Consider the following 19,920-nt stretch of genomic DNA (forward strand, 5'->3'; position numbering starts at 1 on the left):
CAAAATCGGGAAAGGAGTACATCAAGGCTGTATATTATCACTCTGCTTATTTAACTTATATGCAGAATACATCATGTGAAATGCTGGGCTGGATGTAGCACAAGCTGGAATCAAGACTGTCGGGAGAAATAGCAATAACCTCAGATATGCAGATGACACCACTCTTATAGCAGAGAGCGAAAAGAAACTAAAGAACCTCTTGATGAAGGTGAAAGAGGAGAGTGGAAAAGCTGGCTTAAAACTCAACATTCAAAAAATGAAGATCATGGCATCTGGTCCCATCCCTTCATGGCAAATAGATGGGGCAACAATGGAAACAGTGATAGACTTTATTTTGGGGGGCTCCAAAATCCCTGTAGATGGTGGCTGCAGCCATGAAATGAAAAGATGCTTTCTCAAAAAAAAAAAGAAAAGAAAAGAAAAGATGCTTTCTCACTGGAAAAAAAGCTGTGACAAACCTAGACAGTGTACTAGAAAGCAGAGACATTACTTTGCTGACAAAGGTCTGTATAGTCACAGGTATGGTTTTTTCAGTAGTCATGTATGGATGTGAGAGTTGGACCATAAAGAAGGCTGAGCAACAAAGAATTGATGCTTTTGAACTATGGTGTTGGAGAAGACTCTTGAGAGTCACTTGGACTGCAAGGAGATCCAACCAGTCCATCCTAAAGGAAATCAACCCTGAATATTCATTGAAAGGATTGTTGCTGAAGCTGAAGCTCCAGTACTTTGGCCACCTGATGTGAAGAGCCAACTCATTAGAAAAGACCCTGATGCTGGAAAAGACTGAAAGCAGGAGGAGAAGGGGACGACAGAGGGTAAGATGGTTGGATGGCATCACCAACTCAGCGGACATAAGGTTGAGCAAGCTAAAGGAGATGGTGAAGGACAGGGAAGCCTGGCGTGCTGCAGTCCATGGGGTCGCAAAGAACTGGCAATGACTGAGCGACTGAACAACAAAATAAAATTTTATTAAGTGAAGAAATAAATCAGTGAATGAATAAGTAAATGAGTGAATCCACCTCAGTGGGCCTCTCTCTCTCTTTTTTTTCTTATCTGTTTTTTATGATCACCATTTGGGTATTCTGCTAAGCAGTCATGAACTCATTCTAGCTAGTAATGAAAACTTCTCTGATTGAGTACATTGAATTTATGATCAATAATTAACTTTAAATTGAATTTATAATTGCTTTTGTAATACTACTATAATCATGGGCATTTGAAATGCTGACTTTTCAGTTGCATGTCATAACCTTAATTTTTAATTTCTTCCCATTTCTGTTAAGTTAAACAGAAGGGAGAAGGGGTAGAAGGAGTTGAAAATTTTGAGGAAGAAGTTTAATTACGTGTGTAAAAGGACCTGAAGAAACATTTGAAAATAAGATTCAGTTTAGAACCAAGATAGGATATCAGTTGCTAATTAAGTTCAGTAGTTTAATACCCAGCAAATAAGTGAGAACAGAGAACCAAGGAAATGGAGAAGTCAGTTCTTCCCACTGCTTTCCAGCCTTTTTTTACTCACTGCATGTGTAAACAATGAAATTGTTTTCAGCACACTGGGGTAAATGGCTGTGGCCGCTTGCTACTGAAGACCAGCATCCCGCGTTCTTGCTGTGTCCAGACTGCCCCTGGATGTGGGTGAGGATTCAGAAGATCAGGATCTGAGCGGTCCAGAAGCCCTTTGCAGCTGACTGCTGGGCAGGTCTGAAGTTTAAGAAAGGAGACATGAATGTATGTGCAAAGATTTCTGGTCTTGGCTTTCAGTGTAGCCTAACAAACTAAAAAGGGTTCAGAGTAAGCAAAAAAGACATGTACTAGTTAAGTTTCATAGCTAGGGTTGTTTAGGCCAGTGATTTGCAACTCTGGATGCATAATGGAGTCACTTGGAAGTTTTTAAAACTTCCTGTATTTAAACACCCTGAGTATTCACTGGGATGACTGCTGAAGCTCCAATACTTTGGCCACCTGATGTGAAAGGCCGACTCATTGGAAAAGACCCTGATGTTGGAAAGATTGAAGGCAGGAGGAGAAGTGGGCAACAGAGGATGAGATGGTTGGATGGCATCATCGACACAATGGATGTGGGTTTGAGCAAACCATAGGAGATAGTGAAGCCTGGCTTGCTGCAGTTCATGGGGTTGCAAAGAGTCAGACACAACTTAGAGACTGAAGAACAATATAATTAAGCCAGAGTCTCTGTGGGAAGGGGTTTAGGGTGGCATCAGTATTTTTAAAATCTCTACAGATAATTCTAAAATGTATCCAGAATTATTAATAAGAACTGCTAATGTAAGCAGTGACTGATGATAAATTATTGGTAAGAAACCTAAATTTAATCATGTGTGTTTTTTTGAAGTGGTTTAATTTAATACTTATGTGTAGTGGTTTTTGAGCATAGATTTTTTTTGTTGTTGTAGAAAAATTGTGTTTAAGTCAGTTAGTAGTTTTCTATTTATCTCAATCTTTAACTTAAAGGAAATATAACTGCTGAGTTGGTCAGGCTGCTGAATTGGTCAGGGATGGTACACTGGAGGTTTTAACACTAAGCCTTGAAGAGGAGACAGAATTTAAATACGCAGGAAAGCTAGTTTTAGGTGGGGGAGGATTGTAGATGGAGGACTGGCATGAGCATGAAGAGGTGGGGTGGTGTAAGAAAATTCCAGAGAAGAGTGCTGTGAAGTCTGAGACAGGCCCAGTGGCAATGCAAAGGGGCAGCCGAAGCCAGCTATCTCTTGAGGGTTGGTTCAAGGAGACCATCTCTCCAAACCAGTTGAATATGACCATGCCTAGGCTCCTTTGATGGAAAAAGAAATGGCAATCCACTCCAGTATTCTTACCTGGGAAATCCTGTGGACAGAGGAGCCTGGAGGGTCCATAGAGTCGCAGAGTCAGACAAGACTGAAGCGACCTAGCAGGCTACTTTGACCCAAGGATTGTATGAAAGACCTGATTCTTTGGCCACCTGATGTGAAGAGCTGACTCATTGGAAAAGACCCTGATGCTGGGAAAGATTGAAGGCAGGAGGAGAAGGGGACGACCGAGGTTGAGATGGTTGGGTGGCATCACTGACTCAATGGACATGAGTTTGAGCGAGCTCAGGGAGTTGGTGATGGGCAGGGAAGCCCAGAGTGCTGCAGTCCATTGGGGTCACAAAGAGTTGGACATGACTGAGCAACTGAACTGAACTGAACTACATGCAAGGCACAGCTCATGTGCGTTAGTGGATTAAATCCTTACAGCAATCCCATAAGGTAGATTCTATTGTGACCCCTGGTTTACAGATGAATTGGGTACAGTAGGCTGCTGTTTTTTTGTGATGTATCTGTATTCACTATTTCTCCTCATGGCTCTGACTCAGAGTTCCTATGATATACTGGACAGTGAGTTATCTAGTTAAAACAGAAATGTATCAGGTAGGCTTAGGGCGGAAGTGGATACTTGTAAAGGAGGTCAGCTAGAGATCAGAGAGTTAAGTATCTTGAATTAATTTTTCTACAGGTATGAGGCATTTACTGACATTTTTGAGCAGGAAGTGGAATGATGACAACTTTTAGTAAAATTGGTCTGAAAAGATAGGCAGGATGAATAGGCAGGGTGTGAGGAGGGTAGGAGGTAAATGTGATATCAGCTGACCAGTTAGGAAGCTAATGAGATAGTCCATGGCAGAGTGATGTGATAAAAAGCTGGATCACAGTAGTGATAATAGTAACACAGAGCTACAGATAGAAGAGCCATTATGAAGGTCCTGGTGACTGTAGTCATGTTGATAATAGTCTTGAACTGGTCTTGAACTTGAAGGGCTGGAGTCACAGGAGGCTCTCTCTCTGATAAGGTGATAGGGGAAGGTGGTGAATTTATTGTTATTTATTTTTAAATGTTTGCATTTATTTGTTTATTTGGCTGCATGGGGTCTTAGTTGTGGCATTCAGGATCTTTAGTTGCAGCATATGGGATCTAGGTCTCTGACCAGGGATCGAACCCCAGGCCCCCTGCATTGGGAGCCTGGAGTCTTAACCACTGGACCCTGGTGTGAGTCCCAAAGGTGGTGAATTTAGCATTAGCTTTTTTCTTTTACTTTGCAGAATAATGATTTCATTCCAGTCTGGGATGTGTTATTATATTTGGTATCTTGACTTCAATTCTTAAACTTTGTGTGTGTCCCGCTTTTTGGTATGGATGGCATTATTTATCTGTATATTTTAGCTGCACATTAATCCTTTATCTAGTAAAAATAGGATATTTACTTATTATTTAATCTGTAATTAAGATGTTGTTATGAATATATGTAAATTATTAATAATATTATCATTTACTGTAGGTTATCAGACCAGGATGAAGAGGGCAAGACCGAGAAGAAGTGTATCATATCTGACCCTTCCTTTTCCATGGTGACTGTTCAACGGGAAGATAGTGGTATCACCTGGGAGACCAGTTCAAGTAGGCCTTCTACTCCTTGGGCCTCGGAGGGAAGTCAGACATCTGGTGTGTGTAGTCTGGAAGGGTCGGCTCTGAATTCTCCTCCAGGGAATGTTTCCTTTATTGTGGATGAAGTTAAAAAAGTTCGGAAAAGAAAGCCTAAGTCAAAGCATGGCTCACCATCTCTGCGTCGGAAAAGCAACAAAAAGAGAAATTCTTTGGAATCCCAAGATGTTCCAGCAAACAAAACAAGTACTCCTTTAATTTCAGAAAGTCAGGAACTAACCACCCAGAAAGAGAAGTCACCTACTGGCACTGATGATAAGATGAGAAAAAAGAAGAGCACCTCAAGTACACCTCCCATTACAGGGGCAATATACAAAGAACACAAGCCCTTAGTGTTAAGGCCAGTCTACATAGGGACTGTACAGTATAAAATCAAGATGTTCAATTCTGTTAAAGAAGAATTAATTCCGCTGCAGTTTTATGGAACATTGCCAAAGGGTTATGTCATTAAAGAAATCCATTATAGGAAGGGGAAAGAGGCATCCATTAGCCTAGAGCCAGAGTCAGGCGATCGTGATCTTAGAAAAGTAGTTTCCAAAACAGGCAAATCAGTAGCCCAAAGCATAGAAGATGTTAAAGTAAAAGAGCTTGCTCCACCCTGGAGAGATGTGTTCTCCAAAGGATCAAAGTCCCTGACCTCCTTATTCAGTCATGAAGATCAGAAGAAAACTTACGATGATTTTCCCTTAAGGGCTGCGTCTGCCGCCCAGCCCACACCTTCCTCTCATACAAGTCATGCCATAGCAGAACGGGAATCACAGCTCAGCGCTCCTCGGGTAGTGCCACAACTGCCGGCTGATGAAGCAAAGACCCGTGAAATGAAGCCTTCCTCTCTTACACCCGATACATCTGTAGCCACATTCCTGGAAACTGCCAAGGAAGAATCTGAGGCTGATTCACAAGAAACAGTGATTGCAGAGCCTGACTCTTCAGTCTCGCCGCCTGCACTGGATGAAGTGAAGACGGAAGACATGTCTTCGATTGACCATTCCATTTCACTAGAGGCAGAGAAGGGTTCTCTGGAATCAGGTGCACCAGGTCTGACAGCCTCTATCCAGGAAGATTTCAGCCCTGAGAGAGAAGAGCTGGATCTGACTTCACAGGAAAGGGCAGAACCAGTTGCTGACCAGCTGACCCCTCCTCATCTCAGCATCAAAGCAGAGAAGGAAGAAACAGTGCCCGAGCCATCCATTTCTCTTTCTGAACCTCTAGTGTTAGAGGAACCAGAGAAGGAAGAAATAGAAATGCCTCTACCAATGGCTGCTACCCCTGAACCTGAAGATTCTAGTTTAGTGGAAGAAGAAGAGATCATAGAACTTGATTACCCAGAAAGTCCATCAGTTTCTGAGGAGCCCTTCCCACCACGCTTGGCCCCTGAAGTGGAGGAAAAGGAGGAGAACTTTCTGCCATTACTGACAACTTCAACACCTGAACATGTCACCTTGTCTGAGGAAGAAAGAGAGGAAAATGAGTCTGTTTCTACTGATTCTGCTTTTGTGTCAGAGTATTCAGCCCCACAGGATTGGAACTATGAACTAGAGAAGCAGGAAGCTGAGCCAGTTTCTTCACCTCATGTGAAAGCTGTATCTGAACATGCAGTTTTGTCAGAAGAAGAGAATGATAAATTTGAGCCTTCTTCCCCAACTTCAGCTTCTATATCTGTCTCACCATCCACAACTGAGAAGACTCTTGAAAGCCAGTCCCCACTGTTTTCAGCAGTGACACCAGAACCCATGATCCTGTCCGGAGAAGAGGCCTCAGAAAGTGGGCGTTACACGCCGGATTCCACATCTGCTTCTGAATATTCAGTTCCCTCTCAGGCAACAGAAGAGTCACTAAAGAAAACAGTAGACCTTAAGTCCCCATTAAAGTCACAAGGTGTTTCTGAGCCCCTGATTCTGTCAGAGGAAGAGAATGAAGACCCTGGGATGTGTTCCCCAGAGGTGCCCTCTCTATCTGAACGTTCTCTCTCACCACACACAACTGAGGGGACTTCTGAATGCCAGGCCCCACCGCTTTCAGCCGTGACATCTGAACACGCCGTCCTGTCAGAAGAAGAGAACCTAGGAAGTGAGGGTGTCACACCAGATTCAGCACTGACCTTCCAAAATGCAGTCCCACCCAACGTAACACAGGAATCCCCAAAGAACATAATTGACGATGTCTCCCTGCTGAAATCAGAAGGTGTTTCTGAGCACAAGACTGTGTTAGAAGAAGAGAAGGAAGACACCAGATTCTATACCCCAGAGGTGGCCTTGTTACCTGAATGCTCCCTCCCACTGTCCACAACTGAGGGGACTCCTGAATGCCTGGCCCCACGACTTCCAGCTACCCCACCTGACCACGTGGTCCTCTCGGAAGAAGAGACAGTAGGAATGGAGCGGTACACGCCCTCTTCCATCTCTGCTTCTGAACTTTCAGTACCACCGTATGCAACACCAGAATCACAGGAGGAAGAAATTGTCCACACGTCCCCTTTAAATCTAAAAGGTTCCTCCTCCCCCATGATTTTCTCAGAAGAAGAGCAAGAAGACATTGGGCCTTTTTCTCCAGACTCGGCTTTTGTGTCAGAATTCTCATTTCCGCCCTATGCAACGACAGGGAAGAGAGAATTTGAGTGTGATTCTCCAATATGTTTAACATCACCATCTGAACACACTATTTTGTCAGATGAAGACACGGAGGAAACTGAACTTTTTTCTCCAGACTCAGCGTCACAAGCTTCCATCCCACCATATAGGATCCCAGAAATGAACAGAAAGGAAATTGAGCCTGATTCACTGTTAACTGCAATGGCTGCATCAGGATATTCCCGCTCCTCAGAAGCAAATGAGGAAGAAATTGCACCAACAACAGCTACACCTGTACCTGAGCATCTAAGTTCACCACAGAAGCAAGGAGCTGAACCTTCGATGTCTGCGCCTGAAGACTTGAGTCAGCTCCCCTCAACAAATGAAGCAGAGAAAGCAGAAATTAAGCCAGATGCTCAAACAACATCAACATCTGTATCTGAATATCTCATTCTGGCACAGAAGCAGAGAACTCGAACGTATTTAGAACCTGAGCCTGAAGTCTTGGTTCCACCGTGTTTAACCAGTGATTCAGAGAGGGGAGAAACCAAGTCTGATTCATCGCCAGCCACAACACCCGCACAGTCACCCACAGGAAATGAGGAAACCAAACCCGCTTTGCCTGCATCTCAGTGTTCAGGTTCACCTGATTCAGTACATGCAGTTAAGAAAGAACAAGAACCCAAGACATCCCTCACTCCAGAATCTGCAGATGAACAGATGGCTTTGTTAAAAGTCGAAAGTAAGAAAGAAACTGTGCCTGATTCTCAAGAAGCTATAGCACATGTATTGAGGGATCAAGAAATGGAGCCTCAGCCTCCAAACGTCCCAGAGTCTGGGATGAAAGATTCAGTTCTGCCTGACTTGGCAGATGAGCCAAAGAAGGATGTCAAACCCAATTTAACTCCAACTGTGACATCTGAACTAGAACAGAGAAGGTTGTCAGAGAATGAGCCTGAAGTAATGAAGCCATATTCACCACTAAAGGAAACATCTTTATCTAGACCTGAGATTTCATCAGTGGTAAAAACAGAAGTGAAACTTGATTCCAAAGTAACTGGTACACCTAGAGTGCTGCATTCAACTTCACCAGGAGTGGAACAGGAAGTTGAGCATGGACCACCTGTACCAGAATTTTCAGCTTTGTCAGAAGAAATAAAGAAAGAAATTGAACCTAGTTCTTCAATAATCACAACATCTGAGACAAAGCATGATTCAAACTTAACCAAATTAGCAAAAGAAGAAATCCTAACAGACTTACCTCTTACCACCCCTGTAGAACATCCAGTCTTAACAAAAGTAGAAAAGAGTGAATTAGGAAGTGTCTTACCACCTACAGATGAGCACGCACTTTTTAAAGAAGACAAGGTAGCAATCAAAGCTAGTCCTTCTCCCACTGAAACTGGTGCATCACAATATCCAGCTTGGTCCGAAGTCGAGAGAGAAATTAAATTTGATTTACCTGAAAGCATATCCTCTCTATCAGAGCATTCTGTTTTGTCAAAGGTAGAGACAGAAGACATTAAACCTGGGTTGGCAATAACCAAAACTTTGTCTTCTCAGCATTCAGACGTAGCAAAGGAAGCAAGGGTGGAAGACAAACAAGATCTTTCATTTTCTACAGTTCTCGACTCTGAATATTTGGATTTATCACAGAAAAAAAATTCGGTGTCTGCCTCAGAGGTGTCAGGACCTGAACTTGTGCCTTCACTCAGCCTAGGTGGTGAGATAAAGAAAACAGAAACTGAAGTTCCTTCCTCACAGAACATGTCACCTGCACCCAAATATATAGTTCCAAAAGGCAAAGATGAGGTGACAGCAAGTTCTCCTCCTGAGTTGGAACATTTAACATCAGAAGATTTAGCTTCAACATTCTTAACCTTCAGTGGTGACAAGAGGGAACAGGCAGCAGAGACACCCTCGGTAATTCAGGGAGATTTCCGGTCAGAAAAACCAGGTCTTGCTCTGGCACAGCTGTCTTTGAAACCTGAGGAGAGAGACAAGCCACATCCAGTGTCAGAATTACCTGATACTGGAAATGCTGGCTCAGAATTCACTGGTGATTTAAGTAGGCAAAGTGGATCCATACAGACAGAACATATAAAATCTCCCCTACCTGAAACAGAGAATTCTGTCTTAGCAAAGGGCCTACCTGAGCTCAGGAGTGGAGGAGAAGGAAAAGAAGAAAACAGGGGACTTCATGTGTCAACTACAGTTCCTGAAATTTCAGAGGTTTCTTCATACCTTAGGGAGGAACCTCAGATTCAAGAAATGAAATCTCTCTCTGCTAAGGTTTTTAGCTTAGGATCAAGGGAAGCATTTACCTCTGGACTTGAAGGAGACAGCCCAGAAGAACTTCAGTCACACACTTTATCCTCAAAAGGATTATCAGAAGAGCTGAACCATTCAGCTGAATTTAAAAAAGAAGAAAAACAAGAAATAAGCCCATTACTGCCAACAGGAAATTTGAAGGAACAAGTGACAGAAGATACTGTAGCTAAGCTAAATGAACCTGACCAACCAAATTCATTTCATGTACTGCAGAGTATAACAGAGCCATCAAAGGTCACTTCTGACTTCGTGCAACAGAAGCCTGAAGTACTTGATTCAGATCAAGCTGCTACATTACCTGACATGAGCAGGTCTTTTGCAGATAAACAAGACCTGGGTATTAAACAAGGTTTGTTTATGAAAGAAAATTTGCCTTTGGAAGAATCAAAATTATTTATGACAACTGAACCTACAGATGTTAAAGAAACACACATGAAAGAGGCCCTTATTTCTCCAAAGGATGAAAACTGGATGCTGAAAGAGCCAGAAAGAAACTTGGTAACTCATCATGAGGAAAGAGTCACGGGATCTGTGCAGCTGGATTCATCTGGTACCAGTGATCTGATGACAGGGCAGCTCAAGCCTGCTCCACCAGAGAAAACCCAGACGCCTGAAATCAGAAAGCAAATTCCGCCACCTTCTGCAGAAGAACCTCACTTAGCATTCCAAGGACCAGTGTCTACTCTCGATACCTCCTGTGATAATGTAGAGACCTTAGCAACTGAAACTTACTCTTCTGAAGACATAAAGCGGGCCCCCAAACCAAAATCTTTAGTTCCAGCTGGAAATGTGGACAGAAGTGAGGCAGAAGGGAAGCAGACCCTTTCTTCTGTGGGGGGTGAAAGTTTGGTAGTGGAGAAAGCAAACACAGAAGTTTCCAGGCCTTGCAAAGAAGACAGCCAGGAAGAAATCAAAACACCTTATGAAGGAGGCCTCCAGAAACCAGTGTCTGGCCCACCAATGGAGCAAGTCAAACCAGAAACTGCTCCCTCTCTTGTCAAAGCTGCCCGTGTCTTGGCCGAAGAGGCAGAGCCTGCACTGGGCGTTGAAAAAGAAGCACATGGTCGTATATCCCCTTTGCCTGGAGAGAAGCCATTAGAAGATGTACAGGTTGCAGATGATGCTAATGAGAGAGGGAGAGCACCATCCGAAGTGAAAGCACCCACACAAGTGAAACCACTCTCCTCAACCCAAGAAAACGAAGAACCTCAGCCCCTAGACTCCCCTGAGGTCATACAAAAGCCGCCCAAGCAGCAGAAGGCGGTGGAGCCAAGCATCTCTGAGGAAAAGGGAAAGAAAGGAATCTCATCTTTCACATCATGGGTGTCCAGTTTCTTTTTTAGGTCAAGTACTCTAGATAACAAAGTTGCTGAAAAAGAAGACTTAGAAGCTCAGCCCAGCCCATCTGAAGAGAAAACAGTGACTGTGATAGATTCTGAAAGCCCTGCTCCAGCTGACGTTCATGGAACTGAGAAGCCAGTGGATCATCTAGTCCCAGAGGCCAAACCTGAAACTGCTTCAGAATCTGCAGATTCTTTAGTTAAATCTGGTGAACATCAAGATTTTAAAGAAAAACCCGCATTGTTATCAAATGTAGAAGTTTTGCCACAGCCAAAATCCAACTTTGAGGCATCTAGTGATGATTATGGGAAGAAAGAAGTCCTAGACTATTCAGAAGAAATGGACCTGACCTCAGTAGTTACTTCTGCTGATGGCGAGGGACATCTTAGAATTCAGTCTTATTCTCCCGTGGGTGAGAAATTCATTATGGAAGAAGCCAAAAATGCTGTTCCTCTTCATGTCACTGATAGTAAAAGACCCCAGAAGCCAGAAATCTCCCCTAGATCTAAATGGACCATTTCTATTCTTAAAGAAGAGCCAAAAAGTGATCAAAAAGAAAAACCACTCTTTTTAGTTGATGCAACAGATAAGGTGCCACAACAGCCAGAATCAGCTTCATCTAGCTTTGCAAGTAAAAATATCACAGAGGAATCAGAGAAGCTGGAGTCAATAATTTTGCCAGGAGAAGAACCTAAAGGCAGTTTAATTGATCTTGATGAAGACAGACTAGGGAAAGAGATGCCAAAACCTGTTTCCTTGAAAATTTCTGAAGAGGAAATAAAACTCAGATCTGTTAGCCCAGCTGAGGAGAAAGGTAACTTGGGAATGAGATCATATTCCTTGGCAGAAAAGAAGGTGCTGGCAGAAAAACAAGAGACAGCAGCCCCATTAGAACATAGAGATATTAATGAAATAGAGAAGGCAAAAATGATACACAGGCCTAGCCCTGTTAAATTGGAAGAACCAAAAGCTGCTACTGTGCTGCAGCAAGTCTATCAAAATGAAGACCACCAAGAAAGATACAAAATTATTGAGGAGGAGAAAAGAGAAGAAAAAGAAGAGCAGTCACATGCATTTTCAGAAGGAAGGGAGCAGCAGGAAATTCAGCCATATTCCATAAGTATAGCCGGGCATCAGCCTGAAGAGTCAGATATCTCTTTCCGTCTTACTTCGGGTGAAACCCAACCATTTTCATTAGTTAAAACTACAGAAGCTGCTGAAACATCAGAAACCACGATCTCAGAGGCTTACTCTGAAATCAAGGAAACAAAGGCAGTAGGAAGTCAACCGCATCCATTAGAAGAACGTGACGTTTTGGTGGAGAAAACCAAGGCTTTCCTTCCGGTGGATCTTCCTTATCATGATGAAATAAATGAGCCTTCTTTACCTAAGGATGGAAACCTGGTACTGGAAAAGTCAAGCAGGGATGTCGTGACTCACAGTGAAGAAAAGGGGCAGGGCCTAGAGTCAGAGCTGCCAAAAGGTGGCTCAGTAGGTACCACAAAGGAAAGTAAACAAGGCTCTCCATCCAAAGAATCTGAAAGGATTTTAGATCGTCCTTTTGGTGAAACAAAGAGCTTAGAAACACCTTCCTATCTGTGGTCATCTGTGAAACCACAAACACTTGCTTCAGGAGCATCTCCAGAAGTTATTCCAGAGAAGAAACAAGAACTGCCATGGTCAGAAGTGACTCCAGATAGGCCTGAGGTCCATACTGCTCAAACCTCTAAAGATCAAACATCTGAAATGTTTGAACAGCCTGTTCTTGTTTCAAAACACCACTTGGAGGCTGTAGAAGATTCCCATGTATATGAACCATGCCCTTCAGCAAGCAGTAACTATGCTCAATTTATAATTAATGCATCAACAGTCTGTGCTGATGAGATGGCTTCTAAGGAGCCTGAAGACACAAGCGTAAGAGATGAAGAATTTACAGTGACCAGTAAGCCAGTTGGACTTTCTGAAGAGCAAAAGAGTGCCTTCAGTATCATTTCTGAAGGTTGTGAGATACTGAATATTCATGCTCCTGCATTTATTTCTTCAGTCGATCAGGAAGAAAGTGAACAAATGCAAGAGAAGTTAGAGTATTTGGAAGAGAAGATTTCATTTAAGCCTATACTCCTCCATGATGAGAGTGAGGCAGTTGCTTGCCATAAAACATTACAGAGTATGTTAGAAGATTCTGATATAAAAGTTATACCATTGAAAGAAGACCAGCAAAAGGAAATTCATACAACCAAAGAGGAGATATCCACAGATTCAGAAACTGGTGATTTAACCTTTAATCAGCCCACAAGTCCCAATGAAGAAGATTACTTTGAAAAATATACATTGATTGATTATAACATCTCCCTTGACCCAGAAAAACAGAGAGCTCCATGGAAATTAAATGTAGAGGCAGAACTATCAAAGGAAGTTCCAGAAGAAACTGTCTCTTTCCCAGAACGTCCAGTGGAAGGTGCCCTAGAACATGAATATGACTTGGTGAAATTAGATGAAAGTTTTTATGGACTCGAAAAGGACTACAGCAAATTATCTGACCCAGAGACCCAAAAGTCTTTGGTTATCCAAAAATTAACAGACAGAGATGCTCCAAAGAGCACAGAAAGAGACCTGGACTCAAAGTCACCTGGGATGCCTTTATTTGATGAAGAGGAAGGAGTTTTGTCACGAACCCAGATATTTCCTACCACTGCAAAAGCCATCAATCCTGAACTTCTGGAGGAGCCACCTGCACTTGCATTTTTATACAAAGATCTATATGAAGAAGCAGTTGGAGAGAAAAAGAAAGAAGGGGAGACAGCTTCTGAAGGTGACAGTGTGAATTCTGAAGCTTCATTTCCAAGCAGAAATTCTGACACCGATGATGGAACAGGAATATATTTTGAGAAGTACATACTCAAAGATGACATTCTCCATGACACATCTGTAACTGAAAAGGACCAAGGCCAAGGTCTTGAAGAAAAGCCAATTGGTAAGGATGATTCATACCAACCAATAACTGCAGAAGGGGAAATTTGGGGCAAGTTTGCAACTATTGGCAGGGAGGAGAGTCTGGAAGAGAAACAGAAAGCAGCTTACAGGGAAGGAGAATCAGTAGGCCACATGGAGACCCTTGACAATGTAGCTATGCAGAGGAAAGCTCCCATCACCGAGGAAGTCAGAGTGGTTACCCAGAGGATAAGCTATGCAGTTCCATTTGAAGACACCCATCATGTCCTGGAGAGAGTAGATGAAACAAGCAGTCAGACTAATGCAGCAGCAAATGCAAACCCAGAGGTCAGTCTGAATGTCCCAGTGCAGGTGTCCTTCCCAGAGGAAGAATCTGCATCTGGTGCAACTTGCATTCAAGAAACACTGCAAGAAGAACCTCAAATAATGGTTCCCCCTGAGCCGAGTGAAGACTGGGTCCGCAGTAGCCCTGTTCAGGATGAGTATGAATTTGCTGAATCCCTGAATTATGAAGTGGTTACTCAAGACACTCTATCAGAAGACCTATATTCAGAGTCCACCCCTGAAGATGTGTTATCTCAAGGAAAAGAATCCTTTGAACATGTCAGTGAAAATGAACTTGTGACTGAGGCGGAACAAAGAAATTCTGCTGAACAGAAAGAGTTGGGCATAGAGATAGCAGAACAAGACCAGTTACTATCAGAGTTGGTAACTGAGAAGGAACAAAAGGAAATGAAAACATCTCAGATTGACACATATTGCTACACATGCAAAAGCCCAATTTCTGCTGTTGACAAGATGCTTGGCACTCACAAGGATCATGAGATTTCAACACTTGATACAGCTATAAGTGCTGTAAAGGTAAATAGATTTTAAAGTGTATAAGTGTGTAATCATACATAAACAATCTGTTTTCTCATTTTCTCAATTTAAAAAATTACCAATATTTGATACATTCATCTTTAGGCATAATAGTCTGAAAAAAAAAACACCTAAGAATATTTCCCTAGTTATTTAGTTAACATCACTTTGACAAGCATTTATTGGGTACATAACATGTGCCAGTTTTTTTTCTAAATTCTGTGTATACCAGGATAAATAACTGGCATCCCTAGTTAACTGTCTTTGAGGTCTCTTATTTTATAAAAGTAGCCCTTAACATCATCCAAAAAAGAAATAATTTTAAATACAAAAATACATGTTAGAGTATCAAACACAATTTATTTTCTTTTATTTACAGTATGATCCTTTAAAAATACACATTTATATCATATTAAACAATTTTATTGCAAGTTTTATAAAATGCTCAAGACAGTGAGACATTTAAAATTTTTATTTTCTCCACATTTCTTCTTTATTTATAAAACTGATGTTAGAAATGGAAAGTTTTTGCATTCCTTCTGGCTATGTTTATAGACTCCCAATGTTAGAAAGTCACAACACCTATCCTTATAAATATCTTACTTCTTAGAAATACTATTGGAAATCAAATACTTAGTCTTTAAAATTCTCACCTACCTTTCAGTAGCCTTCTAACTGGAATCTCCGCTCTTATTTCATCAATCTATTCTCCGTACAGTAGCAGAATGATCTAAAATTGCAAGTAATAGCCAGAACTGAGCACTTACTATGGGCCAGGCAATGTATTAAGTTCTTTATATACAAGATATCTTTAAATTCTCACAAAAGCCCCATCCTTGTCTTTGATTTGCAGGTAACAAAATGGGCTCAGAGAGTTTAAGTCCAAGGTCATAGAAGACAGAACTAGGATTGGTACCCAGATCTGTCTGAAGCCAGAGCTCATGCTTTTGATGTGTGTCCATGTTACTCTGCTCAGGGCCTTCATAACGGCAGTGGTTTTCAATATGATCATTCAGTTAGGTCACTGATAATTGTCAGATTCATTTTGATTCAGTAGGATAACACATTTGAATCTTGGATTTTTTTTTTTTTTCTGGAAAAGTAATCCTCAACTTGTATGATACTGGTTCTATTTTTCCAGTGTGAAATTTTGTTGAAACTTTACCTAGTCAAGTTTGGGGGTAGGCCGTGGTTCAATTTCTTTTTGGACTCTCAGGCATTCAGATGCATCAGCACCAATGAAATATGCCCTGTTCTTTGATGACACTTGGTTTTGTTAACTAACAGCTACTGGGTACTGTCAGTAGAAAGAAGACTTTTTTTCAGCCTTCTTAATTATGTTCTGTTTATCTCTGTGAGTTTTAGAAATTAAAAAAATAATTCTGTCTAAATACTGTCAATTTAAAACAAATTTCAGAAGCAGAGATATGATATCTTCTGCTTTAAAACCATTTTAAAGTTCTTTTTATTTTTTTCCAAACCTTCTCCAAAGAATATGAACAGAAAGTGGAAAACAAATTGACTAAGCCAGAGACTTGCTTCGTTCATTAAATGGACTGTGAAGATTGAATTGGTTGGCACTTTTTAAAAATTAAAAATAAATTTAAGAAGTTGTCACTTGAGAATTCTCTAGCATTTTGTGAGTGGCCATCTGTGATTTTTCAGGAACTAATGCCTGCATTTGTAGATTATCCGGTCCTGGCTTCTCCCTCCACTCCATCCCCGTTGTGGTGGATTATCTTTTATCTGTCATTTATTTCTTCCATCACTCTCTTCCTTCCCTCTTCCTCTCTCCCTTCCTGTTCCATGTTAAGAGCTGTGCTCATCATAGGGAATAAAAACAAAAATAAAGGAACCTGGACTCGTAGCTCCCGCAAATCACACAGCATCGTGGGAATGCAGTGTTCTGAGCGAGAAACCCTCTGGGAGTGAGTGAAATGGTGGAGGGGGACTGGAGAGATGGGGAAGGTGTCTTGAGAAGGTGCAGCGTTGGCGAGCCTAAATAGGATAGAGTTCTTCTAGCAAATCAGGGCAGGGAGGACATTCTAGAGACAGGGATTGCCTTCTAAAAAGGCACATAGGTGAGAGAATCCTGGAGCCCTGTGGAGAAGAGGCGGGGGTGTGAGCAGGAGGCAGAGAACCAGATCCTGAAGGGACTTCCCACAGTGTAATCTCTCCATCATTCTGTGGATAGTGAATCAGGCAGATGGAAGCTCTTTTATTCTGTGTTGTTAAGCTTTGTAGGACAGATTACAGCTAACTTTATAACTAATAAGTACTGTTGAGGGTCCTTAGAATCTTACAATCTCTTTAGTAGATAGTTTTCATTGTTTGATATGCTAGATTTCAGGCCTGGTGACTTCTCAGGGTCATGTGAGGCAAGCACACCCGAAACCATTCGTGCAAATACGAGGAGGTTTCTCAGATACGTTGGACCAGTTCAGAAAAAAGTCTGCTATCCAAGAAGAAAGGCAATGTATAAAAATTGAGGCCTTACTAAGGGGAAAGAATTCAGTTCATAGTTTACTAAAACAAGTATGCTTTGAGTTCACCAGCTGACCAAGAAGTCCTTCCTCTTGCACAGGAAAATAAACTGTTTATTGCTCTCACTCATAAGACTCCTAATGGTTTATCAGACACTACCTATCTAGTCAATTTAGATGGAGCAGCAAAGAAAATTTAAAAGTTGATTTGTTTGTGAACATGATATAGCGTATCTCTAACCAAACATACTCAATTTATAAGGAAATTGGAACTCTCTGCTTGAAGTTCTTTTCTCAAATGTCATATACTAAGGATAGCTTCATTATTTTCTTCAGGTTCAATTAGCAGACTTTCTAGAAGATTTGCAAGAAAAATCCTTGAGGATTGAAGCCTTTGTTAGCGAGATAGAATCCTTTTTTAACACCATTGAGGTAAGTTACCTTTTCCTTTTAATTTATCCCAATGTGCTTACAACATCACAAGTAAACAAACTAAAAGGACCTGAACTGGGGTTTGTGTGCGCATTTCTGGTTTGCCATTGTTGGTTTTGTTCCATTAAAAGTAGTCCTTAAATCTTCCCTCTGTATTATCAGTGAGATTACTTCCTAAGGATAAATGATGTGCCCTTAAAAATACATACACATACACACATAGGGTACTATGATAGAGCAAACGCTTTACATGCTTTGTCCAATTTGATCCTTACAGTAACCATAAGAAATGGGAGTTATTATTGCTCCCATTTTAGAGATAAGGAACTGAGATTTAGAGTTAAGTATATTACCCAAGGTCATAGTAAGTTGATAGCCAAGATTGGAACTTATTTGCTCTACCATCCTGCCTTTCACTGGGTTAGCTCTGCAAAGATGCTCTAAAGCATTGCCCGGTATTCCATGCTAAGGACAGATGAGTGTCTGGGTACCAGTATCATGGTACCGCTGTCTTTGATGAGTTCATGCCGACCCTGCTCTCTCTGCAGTGAAGAAAGGGGATAGGAATGCTCCTTTGATATATGAACGCAGCCCAGACATCCTTACTGATCAGTCGGGATTGACAGGCTTCTGTGGGAGGCTGGAGCGCAGTTGCCCCGTCACTCCTCATTCTAGCTTACTTGTGAAAGGTCTGCTTAACTCCTGTTGTAAATCAGTTAACCCCTGCTGATTATTTTAATGCTGTTGCTGCCCAAACTTCACTGCCACCAAAGTGTTCCTTTTAGACAGTAAATAATATGATTACCTTATCATTAGCCCCCTAGTCAGGAAAATGCTGTGGATGGAGGAGCCTGGCAGGCTAAGTCCTTGGGGTCGCAAAGAGTCGGACACGACTGAGCGACTGTCACACACGCTCGTCAGGACAGCTAAGCCTGAGTTGTCCAGATGGGCCGTGTGGTTTCTCCGACTCTGGCAGAAGGTACCCCTTCCCTGGAGAGCGTCTGTGAATGTGGCACCCTGTCCAGCATCCTCGCCGTTCCCTCCTTCACACTCTGATTTTAGTAGAGTGGGAAAGATGGTGCTGAACCCTCTTGGCTACCTGATCTCCATTCATCGTGGTGCCAGGTTTTGTCATATGGGAATGCAGTTGGGCAAGACTTCCCTACAGATATCTTTGTGTGTGTTTCATTAACTAAAGCCTTCTCGATAGTCTTCTTACAGTGAATTCTGTTGCACAGCTAACTATGGCAAAGGAGGTTGATGGGCTGAAAATTCCGATTGTGTACATCATCTGTGTTTCTCTTACCAGAATGCCAAAGATTAATTCTTTAAAAGGCTAGTATTTCTCGTAAAAAATACATATACTTCTTTTTTCACTCAGAATTGGTTTTTTGTTTTTATTTTTTTAGGAAAACTGTAGTAAAAATGAGAAACGGCTAGAAGAACAGAATGAGGAAATGATGAAGAAGGTTTTAGCACAGTACGATGAGAAAGCCCAGAGCTTTGAGGAAGTGAAGAAAAAGAAGATGGAGTTCCTGCATGACCAGATGGTCCATTTTCTGCAGAGCATGGACACTGCCAAGGACACCCTGGAGACCATCGTGAGAGAAGCCGAGGAGCTTGACGAGACCGTTTTCTTGACTGTAAGCACCATTTCAAACAGATCCAGACACCTTGAACCCAGTCTGGCCCAAGTCTATTTTTAAAAATTCAACTTTTGTTATTTCCTGAGATCATATATATCCCTCTGGGGAGTTTCTATAATTCTCATTTAAAAAGTATTAGGGCATGCCAGATGCCCATGGAAAAGGCCCATCCAATCCTTAAAGCCATAACACCCAAATCCAGCGAAAGGGCACATGGAAGCCAGCCCACAGCGTCATCTGTCCGTTCTGTCACAATGGATTGGTCGCCTTCTAAGAGGGAGGGGAGGCAGCCTGAAACTTTATTTGTGCTGTGCTGCCTGTGGGTGCTGGCCTGATCTTGCCGTGCCTGTCCCCACTCCATTCCCTAACCTGAAATGACCTCTTGACCGTTCCCTCTGAGCCTCACCAAGTGGAGAGCAACATTTTGGTACACTTTCAGTGTGCAAAAGGACAACATACTATGATACCTCTTTTAGGTATCATATTAATCTTTTTACAAGGGTCTTCCTGGGGACCAGATTCCTTAATTCAAACGAGGACCCTGGCACAGGGAACCCCTTGAGTGCCCCTCAGATGTCACCCAGAGGCGGCTCTTCGCTCTCCCGATTCCCTAAACCGGCAGCATGATGCTGGCTCCCCTCAGAGCCGGGGTTAACCAGGAGTGATGGCGATGTTTTCCTCTAGGGCAATTCCAGACCCAGTTGTCAGCTCCCAGGAAAGCACCTTTCTATGATGAGCTATCTAAGCTCTTCTGTCCTCCCAGCCCTTTAGTGAAGACTGGAGATAGAGCAAGGCAAAACCGGGCAGAAAATTTGGGTGGGA

The 19,920-nt window shown here is 42.2% G+C and overlaps 1 protein-coding gene across 1 annotated transcript in view; it reads left to right on the plus strand.

The window, feature by feature from the left end:
- The window catches only part of CMYA5 (cardiomyopathy associated 5), a 96,608-nt gene that overhangs the window by 39,330 nt on the left and 37,358 nt on the right, over positions 1-19,920 (plus strand). Inside the window, exons 2-4 of the mRNA XM_065940076.1 lie at positions 4,319-14,537; positions 17,357-17,452; positions 18,862-19,095. Of these exons, the coding sequence (XP_065796148.1) occupies positions 4,319-14,537; positions 17,357-17,452; positions 18,862-19,095 (10,549 nt within the window). The remainder of the gene's footprint in view (positions 1-4,318; positions 14,538-17,356; positions 17,453-18,861; positions 19,096-19,920) is intronic.

This window comes from Muntiacus reevesi, chromosome 7 (assembly GCF_963930625.1).
Source record: "Muntiacus reevesi chromosome 7, mMunRee1.1, whole genome shotgun sequence".
NCBI classification, from domain to species: domain Eukaryota; kingdom Metazoa; phylum Chordata; class Mammalia; order Artiodactyla; family Cervidae; genus Muntiacus; species Muntiacus reevesi.